The sequence below is a fragment of the Cydia amplana genome, chromosome 6, assembly GCF_948474715.1.
Source record: "Cydia amplana chromosome 6, ilCydAmpl1.1, whole genome shotgun sequence".
Lineage (NCBI taxonomy): Eukaryota > Metazoa > Arthropoda > Insecta > Lepidoptera > Tortricidae > Cydia > Cydia amplana.
In genome coordinates, this window is record NC_086074.1 from 12,914,817 (window position 1) to 12,933,727 (window position 18,911).

Consider the following 18,911-nt stretch of genomic DNA (forward strand, 5'->3'; position numbering starts at 1 on the left):
GACCGTAAGACGGTCACGTGACCTGATCGAACAATGTCATTGAGTTTTTCTTTATTGATTTAAATGCCATCTAGTGAGTTTCGCTCTAACTGGTACCTATTAATATAACTCGAGTACTAACAGTAATGTGCTTAGGGGTTTCAAGTAATGCGACGAAATAACGCTAGATGGCGTTAACCTCAATTATACAGACATTTTGCAGTAGTCATTGAGTTTTCACTTCTGCCGGCACTCTCGGAGTGCAACCCGTTGTTTTTTTTATATGAAGTTAGTAATAAAACTCTTCAAAATTGACAAGTGGCTTACCATTCTGTTTTTTTTTCTTAGCCATACTTTCTTCCTTTCCTGAGACTATAGGAAATGAGCTGGACTAAAAGCCTCTTTACATGTTTTAGCGTACTAATACTGCCCTTTTCAGTACAAAATCAACTTATTCATAATAACATGTCTGCCGTCTATATAAGCTGATATAAGGTGATTTGTATGACCAGCCAGTTCCAGGTTCCAGTTAGGTCCTAACGGTTTATTAGCCTATGTGAATATTAGTGTGAATTAAGCTTTAACACTAACCTACCCGGCTGTCAAGATAAATTACAGGTTGCCAATTTGTCGACTTAGCTAAATAGCTTTGTTGTGCTAACTAAAGCCATTTTAAATGTGTAACTACGTTTCTTCTAACCATGTCTTGTAGAAGTTGAGGGTTTTTATTAGTAAGTTTTCCTTATTGTTGTTCAACAAGTTAAGTTATTAAAATTATGAATGACTATCTCGCGAAAGGCAATGAACTTCAACGGCATTCGTTCGGATGTTTCAGAAGCTAAACTAAATCCAAACTTTGACAGTAGGTAAATATTTTCTTCTATTTTCTTTACTTTTAGGTATTTAAATCAAAACATCTTATTAAAATATGTAACTTTCTATTTTATAAAATTAGCGTTTTCATAATTCTGGGTATATTGGTAAACTAATCGTTATCTACTTATAAGTATGTGTAAGTACGCCTATAAATGTATACCTACACATAATTTCTGTTACAAAATTTTAAGAAAGTATATATTTTTTCGTCAACGGGGAATTATATTAGCACGAGCAACAACTAACTCAGACAGATGAGATGATACAATCCCCCAAACATAAGCAACGAAGGAAACAGTTGACACGGGGCCTCTGAGCCCCGGCGACGGTCGCTTCCGTCCATTTCCGCCGCTCCAGACAAACCACCCCCTTCCCTACCGTCCGTCGATACCATCAAAACAAGAACTCAATCACTGTAGGAGACGGTCGCCTACAGAGACATCTACGATAGCTCAAGGTTCAAGGGTTCAAAATCAAAAGGGGTCTGATTGTATCTGTTATAATAATGGTTCTTATGGAAATTACAAGGATCACTGTAACTTAGGTTCGCGACAACACTAACTTAGTTCTAAGCTTAGGTTCTAGCCTAGGATCGGATCACTTAGATTCGCGTTTTAATCGTTCGGGTCCTGAATAACAACTAAACTGTTCGGTTTGGGTCCTGGTCACAACTAACTCGAATTTTACAGGCCCGCTCGTATTTATACGTTTGCGAGTGTAGACTTTTAGCCAATGACAATCGCAAGTTCGCGGCTCTCTCCATGGTAACTTACAGAGACCAGGATAGTTTACACACACATACAAACCAAGGGACGCGTTAGATCTAGCGACTGTGATTGGCTTATGCGATTTCGGTAAAAATGCACAAGTTCAGACTTATTTGCTTGAATTTTCTCTTTCAATTTGGTAAGAATCTAGGTTTCCTACTTCAAGCTAAATCGTTCAGCTATACTACTATATGTTATTAGATGCGTCTACTTACGCTCTATAGACTGGCAATAGTTTAAACAAGTGCATGATTACGGTCTAGCTACAAGGTTCAGATTAATGAGCCAAAATCTGCCAAGAATGACAAATGCTAGGCACGCTTTCTCGCCCTACGGTTCGAGGAGAGAAGTGAGAGTCTAGATTTTACCTAGATTAACACCGTTACCTTTTTCTACAATGATAATCATACGTACTTTTAGCTATAGTTCTAAGCCTGAAGTAGGTATGAGTATCAAAGTGTTTCTCCAAAATAATTGGAGAAAATTACCATTTTTATACCTGTCTAGCTCACACACTCTCTCGCTCTACTGGTGACCAATTAGAGAGCGAAAAAGCTGGCTTTCGCCGTGGTATCGACCACCACGTAAATATAAATGGAATGTAGGCATAATCGGGCTCATTATTATTATGACTGGGATAGAGACAAGGTTCTAGTACTCATTTTAAACTAACGGTTCAGTTAGGTTTTAACTAATTACAACTTAGGCATAATACATGGTCTACCTAGGTCTTAGGCTACCTACGTTGATCAAGATCTTTATTTTTAGCTATTACAACTTAAGTAAGGAATTGAATTTATATCTTAGGGTCATCTATGTAATAATAATAGGTACGGTCGTGGTCAGCGGGTCGGCTGTCGCCCACACTCCCCTCGTCGACTTGCTATGTCGACTCTGGATCGACCGGCAAGACAGCCAGCCTGGTAGTGGGTCTTCGGAAGACGCCGCCCTTGGTCCGCACGTCCGCGCTGCGAACGCCGCCGTCTGGTCCCGGGTAGACACGTTCAACCACGCCGCGTGGCCATACGTTGCGTGGCAGTGAGGGGTCGACGACGATGACTAGGTCGCCGACCGCTAGTGGCCGCTCGCCCGTCGCTGAGGATCGTCGCGGGGCGAGGGTGGGTAGGATCTCGCGCACCCAGCGACGCCAGAAGGAGTCAGCGAGTGCCTGGCTGACTTTCCAGGCCCGTCGGTTGACCTCGCCACAGGGACCAGTGAGAGGGGTCCCCGTGGGGCCGTTGAGCAGGAAATGGTTCGGTGTCAGCGCCTCGGGATCGCGTGGATCAACCGAGACATGTGTGAGAGGCCGAGCGTTGACGCACGCCTCGGCCTCGGCCAGTAAAGTCGCAAGCACCTCTTCCTTGGGCGCTCGCGAGTGTAGCGTGGCCATGAGAGCAGTCTTCACAGAGCGGACCATCCGCTCCCAGGCGCCGCCTTGGTTCGGGGCACCGGGGGGAATGAACCGCCAGTCCATGCGATACTGCAGGCCGTACTGCTGCAGTGCGGGCAGCCATTCTTCATAGGCAGCCCGTAGCTCCGCCGTAGCGCCACGGAAGTTGGTTCCGTTGTCGCTCCACATCGTGTGGGGCCAGCCTCGTCGCGCGGCCATGCGACGAAGTGACATGATGGCGGAGTCAGTGCTGAGGGAGTGCACCAGCTCCAGGTGCACCGCCCGGGTCGTCAGGCAGGTGTAGAGCGCCACCCAGCGCTTCTCGTGTCGCCTCCCGATGGTAACTGTAATGTGACCGAATAGATCTACACCAGTGTTCGTAAAGGGTCTACAAAATGGCTCTATGCGCGACAGCGGCAAATCTCCCATAGGCGGGGCGCGTGGATTCGCTCTTCTAATTCGACAGAGTTGACAAGCGCTAGCGATCGCACGCACAGTCGGTCTTAGGCGCAATATCCAATATTCTTGTCTAACATCGTTTACAACGCGTTCATTGTTAGCGTGCGCCGCTCTTCTATGCATTCTAAATATAATAAGTCTGGCCAACCGGTTACGTCCGTGTAGAATGGCCGGCCTCTTGTTGATAGGCACGGGCGCGGCATCGATGCGCCCCCGCATGCGGAGCACGTTGTCGGCTGCGAGCTCGGGGTCCAGCTCGAAGAGCGCGCTGCCTTTAGTCAGAGGCTCGCCGCGGCGGAGGCTCCGGAGCTCGTCGGCGAAGTCCTCGTTCTGCGCTCTCTGCAATAGTAAACGTTCAGCTGCCAGTATATGTTTGGTTTGTAAGTTCATCTTAGTTTTAGATTTTAGATTGTCAATAAATTGCAACATTCGTGCAGTGGCTCCCAGTAAACGGTCGTAACTTGAAAACCGGCTTACATCTGGCAGCGGTGGCGAGGCAGCCTCGCGGCTCGCAAGGCATTGTTTGACCTCCAGTACTTCTAGCTCTGGTTCTGGCTGGTTAGATGGTTCTTGTGGCCATTCTGTTGCTGGTAGCCGTAAGAAGGCGGGTCCTTGGAACCATCTATGTGTTATGTCAAACTCACGTGTACTGTCCGCTCGAGTGGCGTCATCTGCGACGTTCTGGCGTGTCGGCACCCAACGCCACTGTTCTGGTTCCGTGAGTTCGGCGATCTCGCCCAGGCGGTGCGAGACATAGGCGCTGTAGCGGCGAGCGTTTTCTCTTACCCAGTGGAGTGTCGTTCGGCTGTCAGACCACATGACGACTTCCGCTACCTCGTACCTGTGTTGTTCTAGAATAGTCTTCTTCAGTCGAGCTCCGATCAAGGCCGACTGTAGCTCCGCTCGTGGTATCGAAATGGATCGTGTTGGCCCCACTTTAGCCTTTGCCGCGATCAGGGTGACGTAGACCTCCCCTCGTCTTTCGATACGCCAATAAGCGACCGCTGCGTATGCTTGTGAGGACGCGTCAACAAAAATATGGAGGGTTCGTCTCACCATTTCCATAGGTCCGTAGTGGCGGGGGATGCGCAGTCCACCGACGTGTTCCAGCGCTCGCAGCCATGTCTGGAACTCCTCGCACTCGTCTGGTGGCAGCGGAGCGTTCCAATCCAAACCCAGGCTCCAGAGTCGCTGTAGCTGGATCTTTACTGTAATTGAGAAATACGAGATTATTCCCAACGGATCATAAATACTCATTACTGCGCTTACAGTCTCTCTTTTCGTCGGAGCCCTCTTAAGCTCCTTCACCTCTCTTGGGACTCTGATCATGGTCGTGTTGAAGCCGAGATGGTCCGTTCTTGCATCCCAGGTTAGACCCAATACCTTCTGTTCCTTGTCGCCGATCGGCGCGGGTGTGTGTGTGTCGGCTCGTAGCTCCTCTGGGATCCGTTCTATGAGAAGTGTCGAGTTACTAGACCACCCACGGAGATGAAATCCAGCCTGCTGGTGGCAAGCGGAGACCTCTTCGGCGCACGCAATAGCATCTGCTTCGTTTTCATAACTAGAAACGTAATCGTCCATATAGTGGTTCCTTACTATGTCTTCTAGGGCCCTCGGGTAGCGGTTCTCCTGAGCGTAAGCATTGTAATTTCTTACCGAATGTGCGAGGAACGGTGAGCTCGCGATTCCAAACACCATTGACTTCATTCTGTACACATCAGGGGCGCCGCTTCGGCGCGCCGCTCGCCACAGGAACATCTGCGAGTTTCTGTCTTCTTCACGGATCTGGACTCTCAGGAACATCTCTTCTACATCTGCAGTCACAGCAAATGCACCTTCCCTGAAGCGTAACATTATACCGATAAGTGATTGTAACATATCCGGTCCTTCAAGAATGAAGTCGTTCAGGCTCTGTCCTTGATTTAATGCTGCGGCATCAAAGACCAGACGGATCTTCTTTGGTTTGTTCGGATTAGTGACAGAAAAGTGAGGGAGATAGTATGACCCTGGATCTGGGCCTGGTTCACTTACTCTCTCGGCGTACCCCTTGTTCAGTAAATTATCCACTTGGGCGGTGTATTTCGCGGCGAAGCTCGGGTCCCTATCCATCTTCCGTTCTATTCCGAGCAGTCTCGTTAGAGCCATGTTGTAGCTAGGCGGTAGTCTAGGGTCATCATCACGCCATAGTTGCCCTACTTCGTATCTTGGGCCTTCTGGTGTACTCACTTGCTTTACAGTATCGTTGAACAGCCTTTGTGCTCGCTCGTCCTGCGGGCGCACCTTATCAATCAGCTTTATACCGAGCGAGTCAATTTCAAAATATCGCTGCAATTGTTTGTTCAACTCACCGTCTCGTTCGCTCGCTTGTGAGAGGTGTAGCACTCGTTCAGCTCGTCGCGGGGTCTGCGGCGCGCGTCCATATATTACCCAGCCAAGATCTATCTTAACTGCTGCGGGTTCATTTCTTGCTCCGACTCGGGTCTCAAGCGGTAATATCATGTGCCAGTTGTCCGATCCAATGAGCACTCGAGGCGTGGCGGTGTCATACGTGGCCTCCCGTAGGCCCCTCAGGTGCTTGTAGCGGTCGATCAAAGTTCTTGGCACTTTTTGAGAGTTAATACCTAGGTCTTTTACCGTTCTAAGTTGGACGAGATGCGTGTGTCCCTCGATCAGCCCGCGTATCTGTACCGTCACGCGTCGGCTGGGCTCAATTGATGTCATCGGACCAATCCCGTTGATGTGTAGTGGCGCTTCGACACCCACTGCACCCACGGCGTTGGCCAGCGACTCCTCGCACAGACTAATAGTCGATCCGTCGTCACAAAGTGCGTTGCATTTGATCTCGCCTGTCGGTCCAGATAAAAGTATAGGTATTACCTTAAGTAAAACGTCTGACGGCTCCTGGTGCTCCGTGTTCAGCACGAAGTGGTGCGCTGGTGGCGCCCTCTCTCGTTCCAGTCGTTCCGCCATCATCAACGTGTGCTCCCTCCGTGCGCGCTCTGGCTCGATGGGCGCGCTGGCAGGCATCGCTGAGGCTGCTTCGTCACGCCGTGAAGACTGCAGTTCCCTTCGTAGGAGTGTAGATTCATCATGTAGCAGCCGGTGATGCGGATGCTGGCATCCTTGCTCTCCGCACACACCTGCCTTGCAGCTGCCACGCCTGTGTTTCCTGTTAAGACATTTAAAACAAATTTTGTTATTCTTCGCCCATTCCCATCGAGCCGCGACACTCATATTTAACACACGCCTACACTCTGTGGCCGGGTGTACGGCACCACAACAAAGACAAGGTTCTGTTTTGTCAGTTGTATATGTTTGCACACGATTTGAGTTATTGTTATTATACTTGCGGACCGCTCCACCACTTGACAGCTGATTCGATGCCGGAGGTCGTCGACTTCCGCGCGCGTCTTCACGCGAAGGCGCCGGCGCACCACGACGAATGCCGCCTCCGCGCGCATGGCTGTACTGTAGTTCTTTATCACTTATGTCAAGCAGGAAGTTAACCATAAGCGTGAGCTCGGATTCGGCCTCCTCGAGCTTATCTTCTGCATATTCACACCACCGCGATCGCACGTGAGGTGACAGGCGTTCCGTGATTTCTCGTATAAGGAAGGGATTATTTGCGTACGCACGTCGATCTAAACTTGCAAGTGTCGTCACAATGTTCACTACTTTAATGGCAAAGTCATTTAGGTCCACCGCACTGGGCCCTAGGTTCGGTAATTTACGTAATTCGTTCAACGCTTTATCTATTAAAAGGTCGGATCTTCCAAAGTTTTTCTTCAAAACTCTTAATATTAACTCTGGATCAGCTGACGACGCTAACATATGCAGGACGCAATCTCTCGCTTCGCCCTTAAGACAATGTCTTAGCCGGGATAGGTTCTCCCAATTGGTAAATTTATAGCGGCTGCTAGATTCTGTATAAGCAGTATAAAATGTAATCCACTCACTGGGTAGTCCTGTAAATATGGGCAAGTCCCATACTTGCTTCGACGACGTCGGTCTGCTGATCAGGGCCACTAGCTGTGTCATAACTTGTTCTAGACTTGCCGTCGCACCCGATGACTGCTCCCGTGAACTACATCTGCAGTAATCGGCACATTGCACTTTATTATTACATACTTCGTACTGTCGGCGTTCGCACGTACGGTCGCGTACCTCTGCCGGCCGCGCGGGCGGCGTGCGCACGCGCCGGGTACCCGGGGTTGACTGCAATGGCGGCCGCGCAGGCCGCGCGCGCTCGGCCTCGGCTCGCGGCGCATGCGCGAACGTAGGCACGGCGTAGCGCGGTGGGCGCGGAGCAGACGCGCGGGGCCCCCCGCCGTCCGCGTCCGTACTTGTTTCGTTATTATCACTCACGTTCACATTGGTATGATTTTCTTCCAGCCAATCATTTATAGTGATATTAACCATCGATTTGTTAGACGAACTCGATCCAGTCTCTTTCTTTTCAATTTCGAGCTGACTCAGCTCGATTTGATGATCTAGCTCTAAAAGCTCGCGTTCAATTTGAAGTTCGCGCCGAGAAATCTCAATTAGCTTCCGTTGAGATTCTTGTTGTGCGATCTGTCTACGTAGCTCCACCATAGACGTACGCGATGCTACAGATGCTCGTGAGGATCGACGGCGTTCTTTTAGCACTGGAGCAGAACTCGGCGGCGCTGCGCGGGGTTCGTGGTTCAAGGTCAGGATCGCATCCGCGCGCGCTGGTGAACCGGGGAGTGAGGCCGCTCCGGGATCAGGGAGCGGGGCCGACGGGCCAGGTTCTTGTCCTCGGGCTAACCTTTCTGGTGCCCTCCTCGGTGTTCTCGGCATTAGCAATACCGATTGGGGCGTGTCCTCTCGATCGTCGGTTGGACGGATCTGCTCGGAGCGCGGAGCACCTCCGCCGGCCGCGGCGCGTGTCGCTGCGGCTGCGGCCTGGGCCTCGCGCTGTTGTTCTAGCTGCTGGCGTTCCATTTCAGCTCGTCTGTCGCCGCTCGGGGACCGGTTCGTTACGCCCATTTTAACATTACTCGTAATACACTGAATTTACGGATCATAAAATTACACTGCACTACTGACTGTTCATGAAATAATTTTAACCGGCGATTTAACGGATCACAACTTATATCCGGCTTCGCGAAGGACCACAACTGTAGGAGACGGTCGCCTACAGAGACATCTACGATAGCTCAAGGTTCAAGGGTTCAAAATCAAAAGGGGTCTGATTGTATCTGTTATAATAATGGTTCTTATGGAAATTACAAGGATCACTGTAACTTAGGTTCGCGACAACACTAACTTAGTTCTAAGCTTAGGTTCTAGCCTAGGATCGGATCACTTAGATTCGCGTTTTAATCGTTCGGGTCCTGAATAACAACTAAACTGTTCGGTTTGGGTCCTGGTCACAACTAACTCGAATTTTACAGGCCCGCTCGTATTTATACGTTTGCGAGTGTAGACTTTTAGCCAATGACAATCGCAAGTTCGCGGCTCTCTCCATGGTAACTTACAGAGACCAGGATAGTTTACACACACATACAAACCAAGGGACGCGTTAGATCTAGCGACTGTGATTGGCTTATGCGATTTCGGTAAAAATGCACAAGTTCAGACTTATTTGCTTGAATTTTCTCTTTCAATTTGGTAAGAATCTAGGTTTCCTACTTCAAGCTAAATCGTTCAGCTATACTACTATATGTTATTAGATGCGTCTACTTACGCTCTATAGACTGGCAATAGTTTAAACAAGTGCATGATTACGGTCTAGCTACAAGGTTCAGATTAATGAGCCAAAATCTGCCAAGAATGACAAATGCTAGGCACGCTTTCTCGCCCTACGGTTCGAGGAGAGAAGTGAGAGTCTAGATTTTACCTAGATTAACACCGTTACCTTTTTCTACAATGATAATCATACGTACTTTTAGCTATAGTTCTAAGCCTGAAGTAGGTATGAGTATCAAAGTGTTTCTCCAAAATAATTGGAGAAAATTACCATTTTTATACCTGTCTAGCTCACACACTCTCTCGCTCTACTGGTGACCAATTAGAGAGCGAAAAAGCTGGCTTTCGCCGTGGTATCGACCACCACGTAAATATAAATGGAATGTAGGCATAATCGGGCTCATTATTATTATGACTGGGATAGAGACAAGGTTCTAGTACTCATTTTAAACTAACGGTTCAGTTAGGTTTTAACTAATTACAACTTAGGCATAATACATGGTCTACCTAGGTCTTAGGCTACCTACGTTGATCAAGATCTTTATTTTTAGCTATTACAACTTAAGTAAGGAATTGAATTTATATCTTAGGGTCATCTATGTAATAATAATAGGTACGGTCGTGGTCAGCGGGTCGGCTGTCGCCCACAATCACTTAAGCTCAATCTCTGTCTATGCGAAGAGGCCTGTAACGGGAAGCGGGTATTTTGGCTTAAAGCGAAGAATCGAAGTAGGGTAGGTAGGTACTTACCTACCTAGGTAGCTAGGTACTTTATTTTCTTGAGTTGAGCAATAGAAAGTATTGTTATGTTATGAGGGCCGATTTTTGAATTTCGATTGCTCGATTTCGTTACTCGAAAGTCGGTGGAAAGGGGCGAAATGCTAATTTTTGAAATACGAGTGATAGAAATTTGGAATCGAGTGGTATTGACCACTCGTTTTCAATTCTATTAGTAGAATTTATATGCCTAGTAGTGGAGATATTACTGAACGAAATACACGAAATCGAGCGGTCGATATTCAAAAATCAGCCCCTCTGGTCGTTTCCGTCCATTGCCGCAGCACAAACTACCCCCTTACCACTGTCTGCGCAGGCAAAATCGTTGCAGAGTTATCTTGGTCTAACTCTAGAAACCTAAAAATAAGGATTCCTGAAATTTGATAATTTACAAACACTATAGTTCGTTCTTTTAGCATTAGAAAAAAGGTAAACAATCTTGATGTGTCTTTTAATTGAAGAACATGTTTTAAAAATAAGTCACGGCAAATATGTTACAACAATTATGAATCTAATACGATCATTTATATTCTTCTGCTTTCATAAGTATAAGTTACTGATTTTTAAAAAGCGTTTTTCATTTAAAAGACATGTCAAGATCGCTTACCTTCTTTCTAATGCTAAAAAAACGAACTATAGTTAGACAAAGACATGTGAACCGCTTTACAGTTGCTGTTTGTTGTGCACACACAGTTAGTCCCACGTTTGTTTTACCTATTGCGTCCTCGGCCCTTCCTCTAGCTACGTCGTCGTAAATGCCAATCTGTTGATGGTTTCACTGTAACTGAAATAGTCAATTCCTTCCTTCTATGAGTAACGGTGCTGTTTTACTGAGACATAACTCAATGAGATGACATTATAGGTAATTGAGACTTAGCGAAATAGGTTTGATTCTGCGTTTGAATAAAATAATGTATTTATTTTAAAGTCAGTTAATGCGTAGAAAGTCATATAAATTAGATGACTACCATCGTTATTAGGTTATAATGTCGATTGCAGTTAAATGTAAAATAATTGTGTAGACTCTAACTATTATACAGTGAAACCTGGTTTAGTGGGACCTGGATAAGTGAGAAACCTCTATAGCTGGGACTCATGGTGCGGTCCCGACACTTTAGCGCTGAATTACCTCTGTTAGTGAGAAAAAACGAACCTCTATAACTGGGAATAGTTGTTGTGATTTTATAGTCACATTTACCTCTATAAATGAGACTGAGAGTATATTTTACCTCTTTTACTGAGACTATATTTATAAGATTACATTTTCTTAATTATTCTTTTAGAATTTTATAGGAATTGACCTCTGTATCTGAGATAACGTCAATCTATGACCTCTCTAACTTGGACTTTATTGATCAATTTCCGTATTCTTACTAACTCTTAGTCTATCCACAAATTCCGCATTTGCTTAACTGTGTCTAAACGACTTCAAGTTTCATTTAGTTACTTTATGTAGTTAAAACTATCGAAACGAAAGCTGAAATCTTGATAAGTAACACGAATAAACAAGTTTTCGTTTAATAGATTTCTAAGACGCAATGAAGTCCGTATCAAATTTAATTGAAAAAATCTATCCTTTGGAGAATCATTCAAAATAAATTCAAATAAATATTTTTAACAGACTTAAAAAATATTTAGGGACAAGGATTATTTTACCTTATTTATTTTTAAAGATAATTACAAAATACCTTATTAACCACCTCTATAACTGAAATATATCCTTTATCTCACCTCTATTAATGGGACCCTCTGTAAATGAGACAGAAATTTATTTGTACCTGACTAACTGAGAACCTGGGTAAGTGGAATACCTCTTTAAGTGAGACAAATCTGCTCGTCCCTTGAAGTCTCACTTATCCAGGTTTCACTGTATATTGAAATAAGAGTCTAAATTAATTAATTAGCTTTTATTAAATATACTTGTTTTTACAGTTAGGCTACAATGACAGTCGGCGTAGTCTATGGGCCTATTTCTCGAACGGTATTAGTCTAATAATATTAGTCCACGAACTGTCAAATCGTATGGATTGCCATGACAACACACTAATAATATTAGTATAATACTGTTCGAGAAATGGGCCCTATGTCACAGAGCGATAGAACGTAAGGTAGAACTCCTACTTGTGAGCGCAAAATAATAACTATAAAATAGTTATAATTTTGAGCAAAAATGTAACTTGCCTACTAAATAACTAACTGTAAGAAAATAAAATAAGTATAATAGGTAGGTACTTACAGTTCTTTTGGTAACTGATAATTTATATATTTATTTGAGATTTTGTAGGCTTAGAAAATTCAGAATTATTTTACATTTTCCCGTTATGAAAACCCCACGGCCAATGAGTACCTAATAGGTACCATTTCGACAAAACGGCTGGGAATGCGACAGTAAATTAAGAAATGCATATTAACAAGTCTGCATAACCAAACAGTTTCTCATAAAACAGAGTTTACTGCGAGTCTCATAAATATGACAACGACCACGTTACTCGGCTGCCCGTATAATGCCAGTAGCTCCCTAGGGAACATACAAGCATATTACAATATTTATAGGCTACGCGAGCTAGTGGAAAAACAGAATTACAGCCTCATGAAATTTCCTCGTAATTTGATTTCTTTGCGCCCTCATGCCGTAATTTCACATCTCAGCGTGAGTTTCGTGTTCAAATTAAAATGTTTATTGCGTTAAGCGGAGTTCGCACGGCTGCCCGTGAGCAGCCCGGAGCATTTGTATTTCGTTATCCCGAACACGCCCACCCCCCTTCGCACCTCGCCACAATTTCACTATTTTATGAACCCGATGGCACCCCTAATGTCGTATAATGCTTCGCGACTGTCATTTCCGTTAGCGCGTTTACACAATCTTGTACCTTGCTTACTAAGCAATAAGACTAGATTTGACTTGTAGATGTTGGGGTGTATTTCCTCGTGTTATGCGTGTCATAAAACTATTAGCCGCTTAAGCTATTCTTAAAGTGGCAGGACGAAGGAACTCAGGGGAGCCAGGAAGGGCGCCATAATTTTTTTTCCACGTCTACCTTTAGTTTTTAAGTTCCATTACGAATTATTTGGTCGTGTTTAGAAGTTTTTTTTCGTGATGCGCATTATATTTCATTATCTTTAACACCTTGTTGGAGAAATAGAGGCAGTTAGATCTATTGAGTGTTGTAAAGGTTGTTGTCTTTAAATTACAGATAAGTAGGTAGGTAAGTACTCCACCGCTTCGTTAAATATAGGCAGGTGTATTGTGGACTTTGTTGGGTTATTTTTGCTTAGGTAAAATTTATATAGATTTTTTATACCTAGGTTTAAAGTTTAAATTAATAGCAACCTCTTGATTTTACCCCCATGCCATGATGAATTTAGTTATTTGAAACTCTACCACACTCTAGATAATCTCCCTAACTTTTACAAAAACTAATTAAGGTACATTTATATTACCTATTACATACCTATATAATTTGGTACATACAGTAAGCATCGATACCTAATCGCGGATGACACTATTACGCGACAAAAGTATCTTAGGTAGAGGAACCATTCTCTAATAAATTTACAAAGAGATATAGCTTCTCTGTACCTACCTATGTAAAGCAAGTATAGTGGGACAAAGTTGTGGTTTTGAACGTTATTTTTAATGCTCACTGTAGGTATGTGCCTACCTGCTAATAGCAAAAAGGTAGGTTGTACCTACCTATTGCATACTTAGTAAAAATTTAATACATAGGTATAAGTAGTTGTCACAAAATGTATTATTTATTTACCGTTAAAGTAAAGCTCGCATAAATCACACATGAATGCATTATCTATTAACAATCACATCTGACATTCTTAAAACTATGTTCCTTTTCTATCCTCATCTGTTATGCGGCCAACAGCAATGTCCACCACCATCCTCCCACTCGGAGTAGCGGTGCGCTAAAGAGCCGACTTCTCCGAGTAAGCAACAATTTCAAACAAAAAGTTTATGCAAATCGAGGAAGCCGAAATAAAATGGAGTCTCAGTATACGATCGATAACGCCCTCGCGACCTTGCGGGCGGGGCAGCGCGTGGGCGGGGCGTGGTAAGAGGCTGGGATTGGCTAGCCCCGCCCACCGGCCCCCGGCCTCGCCCGCTTCTCCCCCGCGAGGCCCGAGCCGGCTCGAGCGCGGATCTCGCGCGCCGCCGCTGTCAGAACAAAACGTCATGTGGACGCCCCGCCGCGAGTAGTGACAGTACGCACTGTATAATATTTTTGTTGATTTTGGTTGCGATGCGCGAGTGTTGAGTGTTAGTGGGCAATGATTACTGACATGTATGCGCCGCTGCCGGCGCCACCGCCCAGCAAAACAATTGTAAGTTTGTTGTTGTTAACATTTTATTATTAAATGTAGATCAGCTGATCATGTTTACCATATGATAGGTATCAGCTTCACAGTTAGGAACCACTTCGAATTTTTTAGTAGCTTAGGAGTACTTTTTAATTTTTGTTTTTAATAATATATATAAAAAAAATTATAAACATTTATTAAGTGCTACTAAAGGTTTTTGATAGGATATTTTTGTTAAAAGTACTCGTGAACAATTTTCTTATAAGAATTTGTGATAAAGATTTAAATAGTGATTTGTTAATATTATTTTTGCAAACAATATTTAATTAATATTTACTTACCTGCCTACTATATTTCTTGCTAAAAGCCATTGTAAGAGTAGGTATAAACCTAGTCAATTCGTTAGCTGTGAAACTTTTTTTGTAGACCGGTTTTATTTCACTAGGTAACCTACCTACTTTCTTACGGCCCAATGTGCATTACAACGTAGGTACCTAGTAAGTTTCAAACTCCTAGAACCTTTCACAATCCAAATAAAGTAGCATTTATTTTGTCGTGTTAATAAAAAATTATGAATTTTTACTTAGTGGACCTTAACGACGATATCTAAAGATGATCGTGTCTTATGTCATCTACAAATCAAAGAAAAATGGTGGTAGTTTAGGTTATATAGGTTATGAATATTCAGGTGAATCTAATGTAAAGATACCTAAAATAAAACATTTTAAAACGAAGACATAGCTAAATATAAAAAACATCTCTCCAACATAATTATGAAATGTTAGTCTCTGACTCACTACAATACTATAATAGTTACATATATTATGAATGTATGTTGTATGTACCTATAGAAATACATGTAAACGCTAGCATGTAGGTAACTACACCGTCAAACCACAATATAATAACGAGTACTGTCAAACTGTCGCCGTCGGCTGTGCGTGTACGCATCGCGGTCACGGATTATGTCTAATGGGTGCATTATAGGTATGTTTATATTTATGCAACACTGCACCTCATAGAATAACATTTTACGCTGGTAGAGTATAAGGTACATCAGCATCATAATTATTATGTAACAATATTGCTTAAAAGTATGTTGACTGTTAGATGACTCTATCGTATTGAAAATAGGTAGAGTCGTTGAAATAGTTAAGGTTTTGAAAACGTTATATATAATTAACCTTTTTGTAATTTAGGTAATACCTATACTTAAATGCCTAATAGTGTACATACGACGCGAAATACCTAGGTCATATTTCCCAAAATAAAAGCTATCCTTTTATAAACTAGCCACCTTTGCGTGATTTTCTAAAAAAATGGGTCCAAAATTAAAATCTTTGAATGTACACAGTGTGTTTGACAACAGTGTGACCAGTGTATATTTTAAGGATGTGGCACAGAAAAAAAGTACTGGCTGAATAGAATGTTCTTTTGCTTGCTTAATGCTTCGTAAAAAAGAATAAGAAACCTTTTGACAGTTTCCCGCCTAAGTTTATGATTAGGCCGATTTCCACAACTTGTTCACGTCTGGTTAAGCGACTGAAAATATCGTATTACTATTATATTATTAAATATCGTATTATTTTATTTATTTGATAGATTTTACATTTTGGCGCTATGACAATCGATGATGGGTTTTTATAGTTAAAGTACCTATTTATAAATGGCAAATGTCGGCTTTAAATTAAATTAAACTAAATTTTGTCTAGGAAAGTCAATCTAAGTATATTTCATTCACTATTAACGCTTGATTATTGTTATTACCTACTTATGCTGCTTAAGTTCAGTAGATATGTACTTTAAGTATTTACTAGTGTTATAAAGTGTCTAATGACTCTTTATGTCTTTATGTGAGCCTGGTAGCACGCAGATACTAATCAATTTTTATGGAAGATAATGGAATAACTCAACGAGTAAGTCGGCAAGAAGTTATCATGATATAAAATTGTGTACTTAACCGAGTTTTTATCGCCTATAAAAACTACGTTTTGGTTTGGCACCGCGAAAGGTGTTGAAGTGTAGACACGTGATAGGTCATGCCGTGAAGTACGTTAGGTATAGGTAATTTTATTTAATATAATAAGTGCAATTAAATTATTGAAGCGGAAACAGTAAAATAAGTAGGTACAATAGTTAAATACAAGTAGGGAGGTAGATCGACCACTGTAATTATTTCAAGTGATACCACAGAATAAATAATAGTACTAAGTACAAACACTCTCTAACAAAACGCGTCTATTACGATCAGCACAGATATGGCCGCTAGGTGGCGACAGCGCCACGCGCGGCTTATGGCTTTCCCCAAAATTGGGGCCGGAACGGATTTACTTTTAGCTACCTGTAGCAAAGCGACGAAATCGCGGAGTGAGACACGTCTGGTGATACCTATGTCAGTCTAGTCGAACTTAAATACTACGGTATGATTTTTATTTTAGGCCTCCGTAGCTAATAAGAAAATGGCAAAAACGGAATCTTTACAGTTTCGACTTGTCTGTATGCCACTGTCATTTTACTTAGTTACTCAAACTTATTTTTTTTTTAAGTGCCATTCAATAGAACTATATATACACTTTATATAATTTCGGATGGAGGAAGTGACGGAATCTTTATAGTTTCGTCGTGTCTGTATGCCACTATCATTTTACTCAGTGAGTGTATCACTACTTAGTGACGTTGCAAAATTAAAATAATAATATTAGATAGGTACCTAATAATACCCATTATCAATCAATGTTTAAAAAATTATTCTAAAATGTACAGTCACAAAGTATTCAATCATGTCATTTTAAAAATAATTCCAAAAAGGATTTAACAGTAGGGCGTCCAATCAAACGTCGATATATGATCGAGGGCCGATAGTTGTCAATGTTGCCATATTGATACTTCCGCACCGGAGGCCCGCGACTACCGATTGATTCATTGATCTCTAAGTACTTATATTATTATATATATCGTCGTCTAGTACCCACAACACAAGCCTTATGAGCTTACCGTGGGACTAGGTCGATTTGTGTAAGATTGTCCCATAATATTTATTTATAATATTTATTTATTTTATTTATTTATTTATTTATTTATTTATCTCTCATCTAGTTAGATGAGAGATCTAGTTAGATGTAACGGGAACCGATGATCAATATTTTGGCGAGGGAGATGAGTTCATCTCCCTCGCCAAAATATTGATCATCGGTTCCGGTTACACAATATGGAGCTCGAAGCGATTTCTAAATATTAGCTAGCGTTAGATTTGACAACAGTTATTCGATTTGCGATTTGTTATAGAAATTAAACGAGCTAAATGCAATACAATTATAACCTCAGTTTTGTATCTACTTATGAATCTATGGTGGTTTTATAGAGGTAATCCATGTAGGTACATTCCTAAACTTATCAATGAAAATAAAGCAGCCGACTATTTATCATCGTAGGAGTAAGCGCTTTAGCTATATACCCATCCGTTTAACGTTGATCTAATGCACATAATATCTAAACTAATTAAGCTTAGCTTATACTAAGCTAAAAGCCATGTTGCCATGAGCCATGTGAGTAGGTAAGTGATTTAGACTGTATCATAAACATAGACCAGTTATTCTCATGTACTTCTATCGATCAGAACTCGCAATGTCATCTCTTGAATCTATACATCGAGTCCATTATGCGTGTCTAATAGGTTTTTTTGGCGCTGGGCCATTCACGGGCGCAGCGTGAAGCCGCGTCAATGGCCATTGTGGCATCGAGTCGCCAGCGACCGACAAACTTTTATTTGTAACGGGCCTAAATGGTATTTTGAGGATTAAGGTGCCAGCATTGTCATCGCTCGAATATCGGTACATTACCATTTTATTCAATCCAAGAAACACGCAATAAAAAGCTCTATTTCTATGCAATAAGAACTCTGACGAATGAAAAAATAAGTCAGCAGGACTGGAAACGCCGTTTCAGCGCGGAACATTGTTGAACGCAAAATGGCATTAGCCTAATACGATGAGTTCCCCACAATGTGCTCTTGAGATCTGTCACTTCTGATAGCTTTTTGCCACGGTTTACACGAAGGATTACGCACTTCAATATTAGGATTATGCGACCACTTACAGGCTAAAGTGTACTTTAAAATGTTTACTAGTGATTATTATTGTAGGTAACGTTCGTGTCGTATTTGTTTGAAGCAATTAAATTAAAATAACTGTCGTAGCAGTCAATTAAAACTGAAAAATAAAACTGTGCACATACGTTAACGGTTCGGTAGCGCCCTTCATAACTCTTTCCTGGCAGCGAGGCGTCGTGTTTAACCCTTTCATTGACAAAAGGTATTTAAATTAAGCTGTCGAGGAGATTATATTTACTGCGCCGCAACGGGATTCGAGCCGTTTACACTGCTGTTTTTAGAACGACACTGTTGCAGACATTGAAATAGATAACGAGTTTCTTGAAAGACGCTTAATTGAATTTCATGCGGGAAGTTGTTGAGTGTAAATAGCAAATAAATGATAGCGCGATGACTGCGATACACGACTCTCTAGCTTGTAGATATTTATCGTGAATACCGCGTTGCAGTCGTTCGATCTCTAAAGCGGTCTCTGGCGAATCTCGAATCAGCCGGCGAGTTTTCTAACTAATTGAATGTTATTGCATACCAT

General features: G+C 42.6%; 1 protein-coding gene across 4 annotated transcripts in view; it reads left to right on the forward strand.

The window, feature by feature from the left end:
- Positions 1 to 18,911, forward strand: part of LOC134648951 (transcription factor Sp9) — a 99,277-nt gene that overhangs the window by 61,536 nt on the left and 18,830 nt on the right. The window contains exon 1 of one of the 4 annotated variants that reach the window (XM_063503613.1): positions 14,107 to 14,295. The exons of the other annotated variants lie outside the window; for them this stretch is intronic. Coding sequence (XP_063359683.1) covers positions 14,242 to 14,295 — 54 coding nt within the window. The 5' untranslated portion in view covers positions 14,107 to 14,241. Of the gene's footprint in view, positions 1 to 14,106; positions 14,296 to 18,911 lie in introns of those variants that run through there. 4 annotated transcript variants of the gene reach the window in all.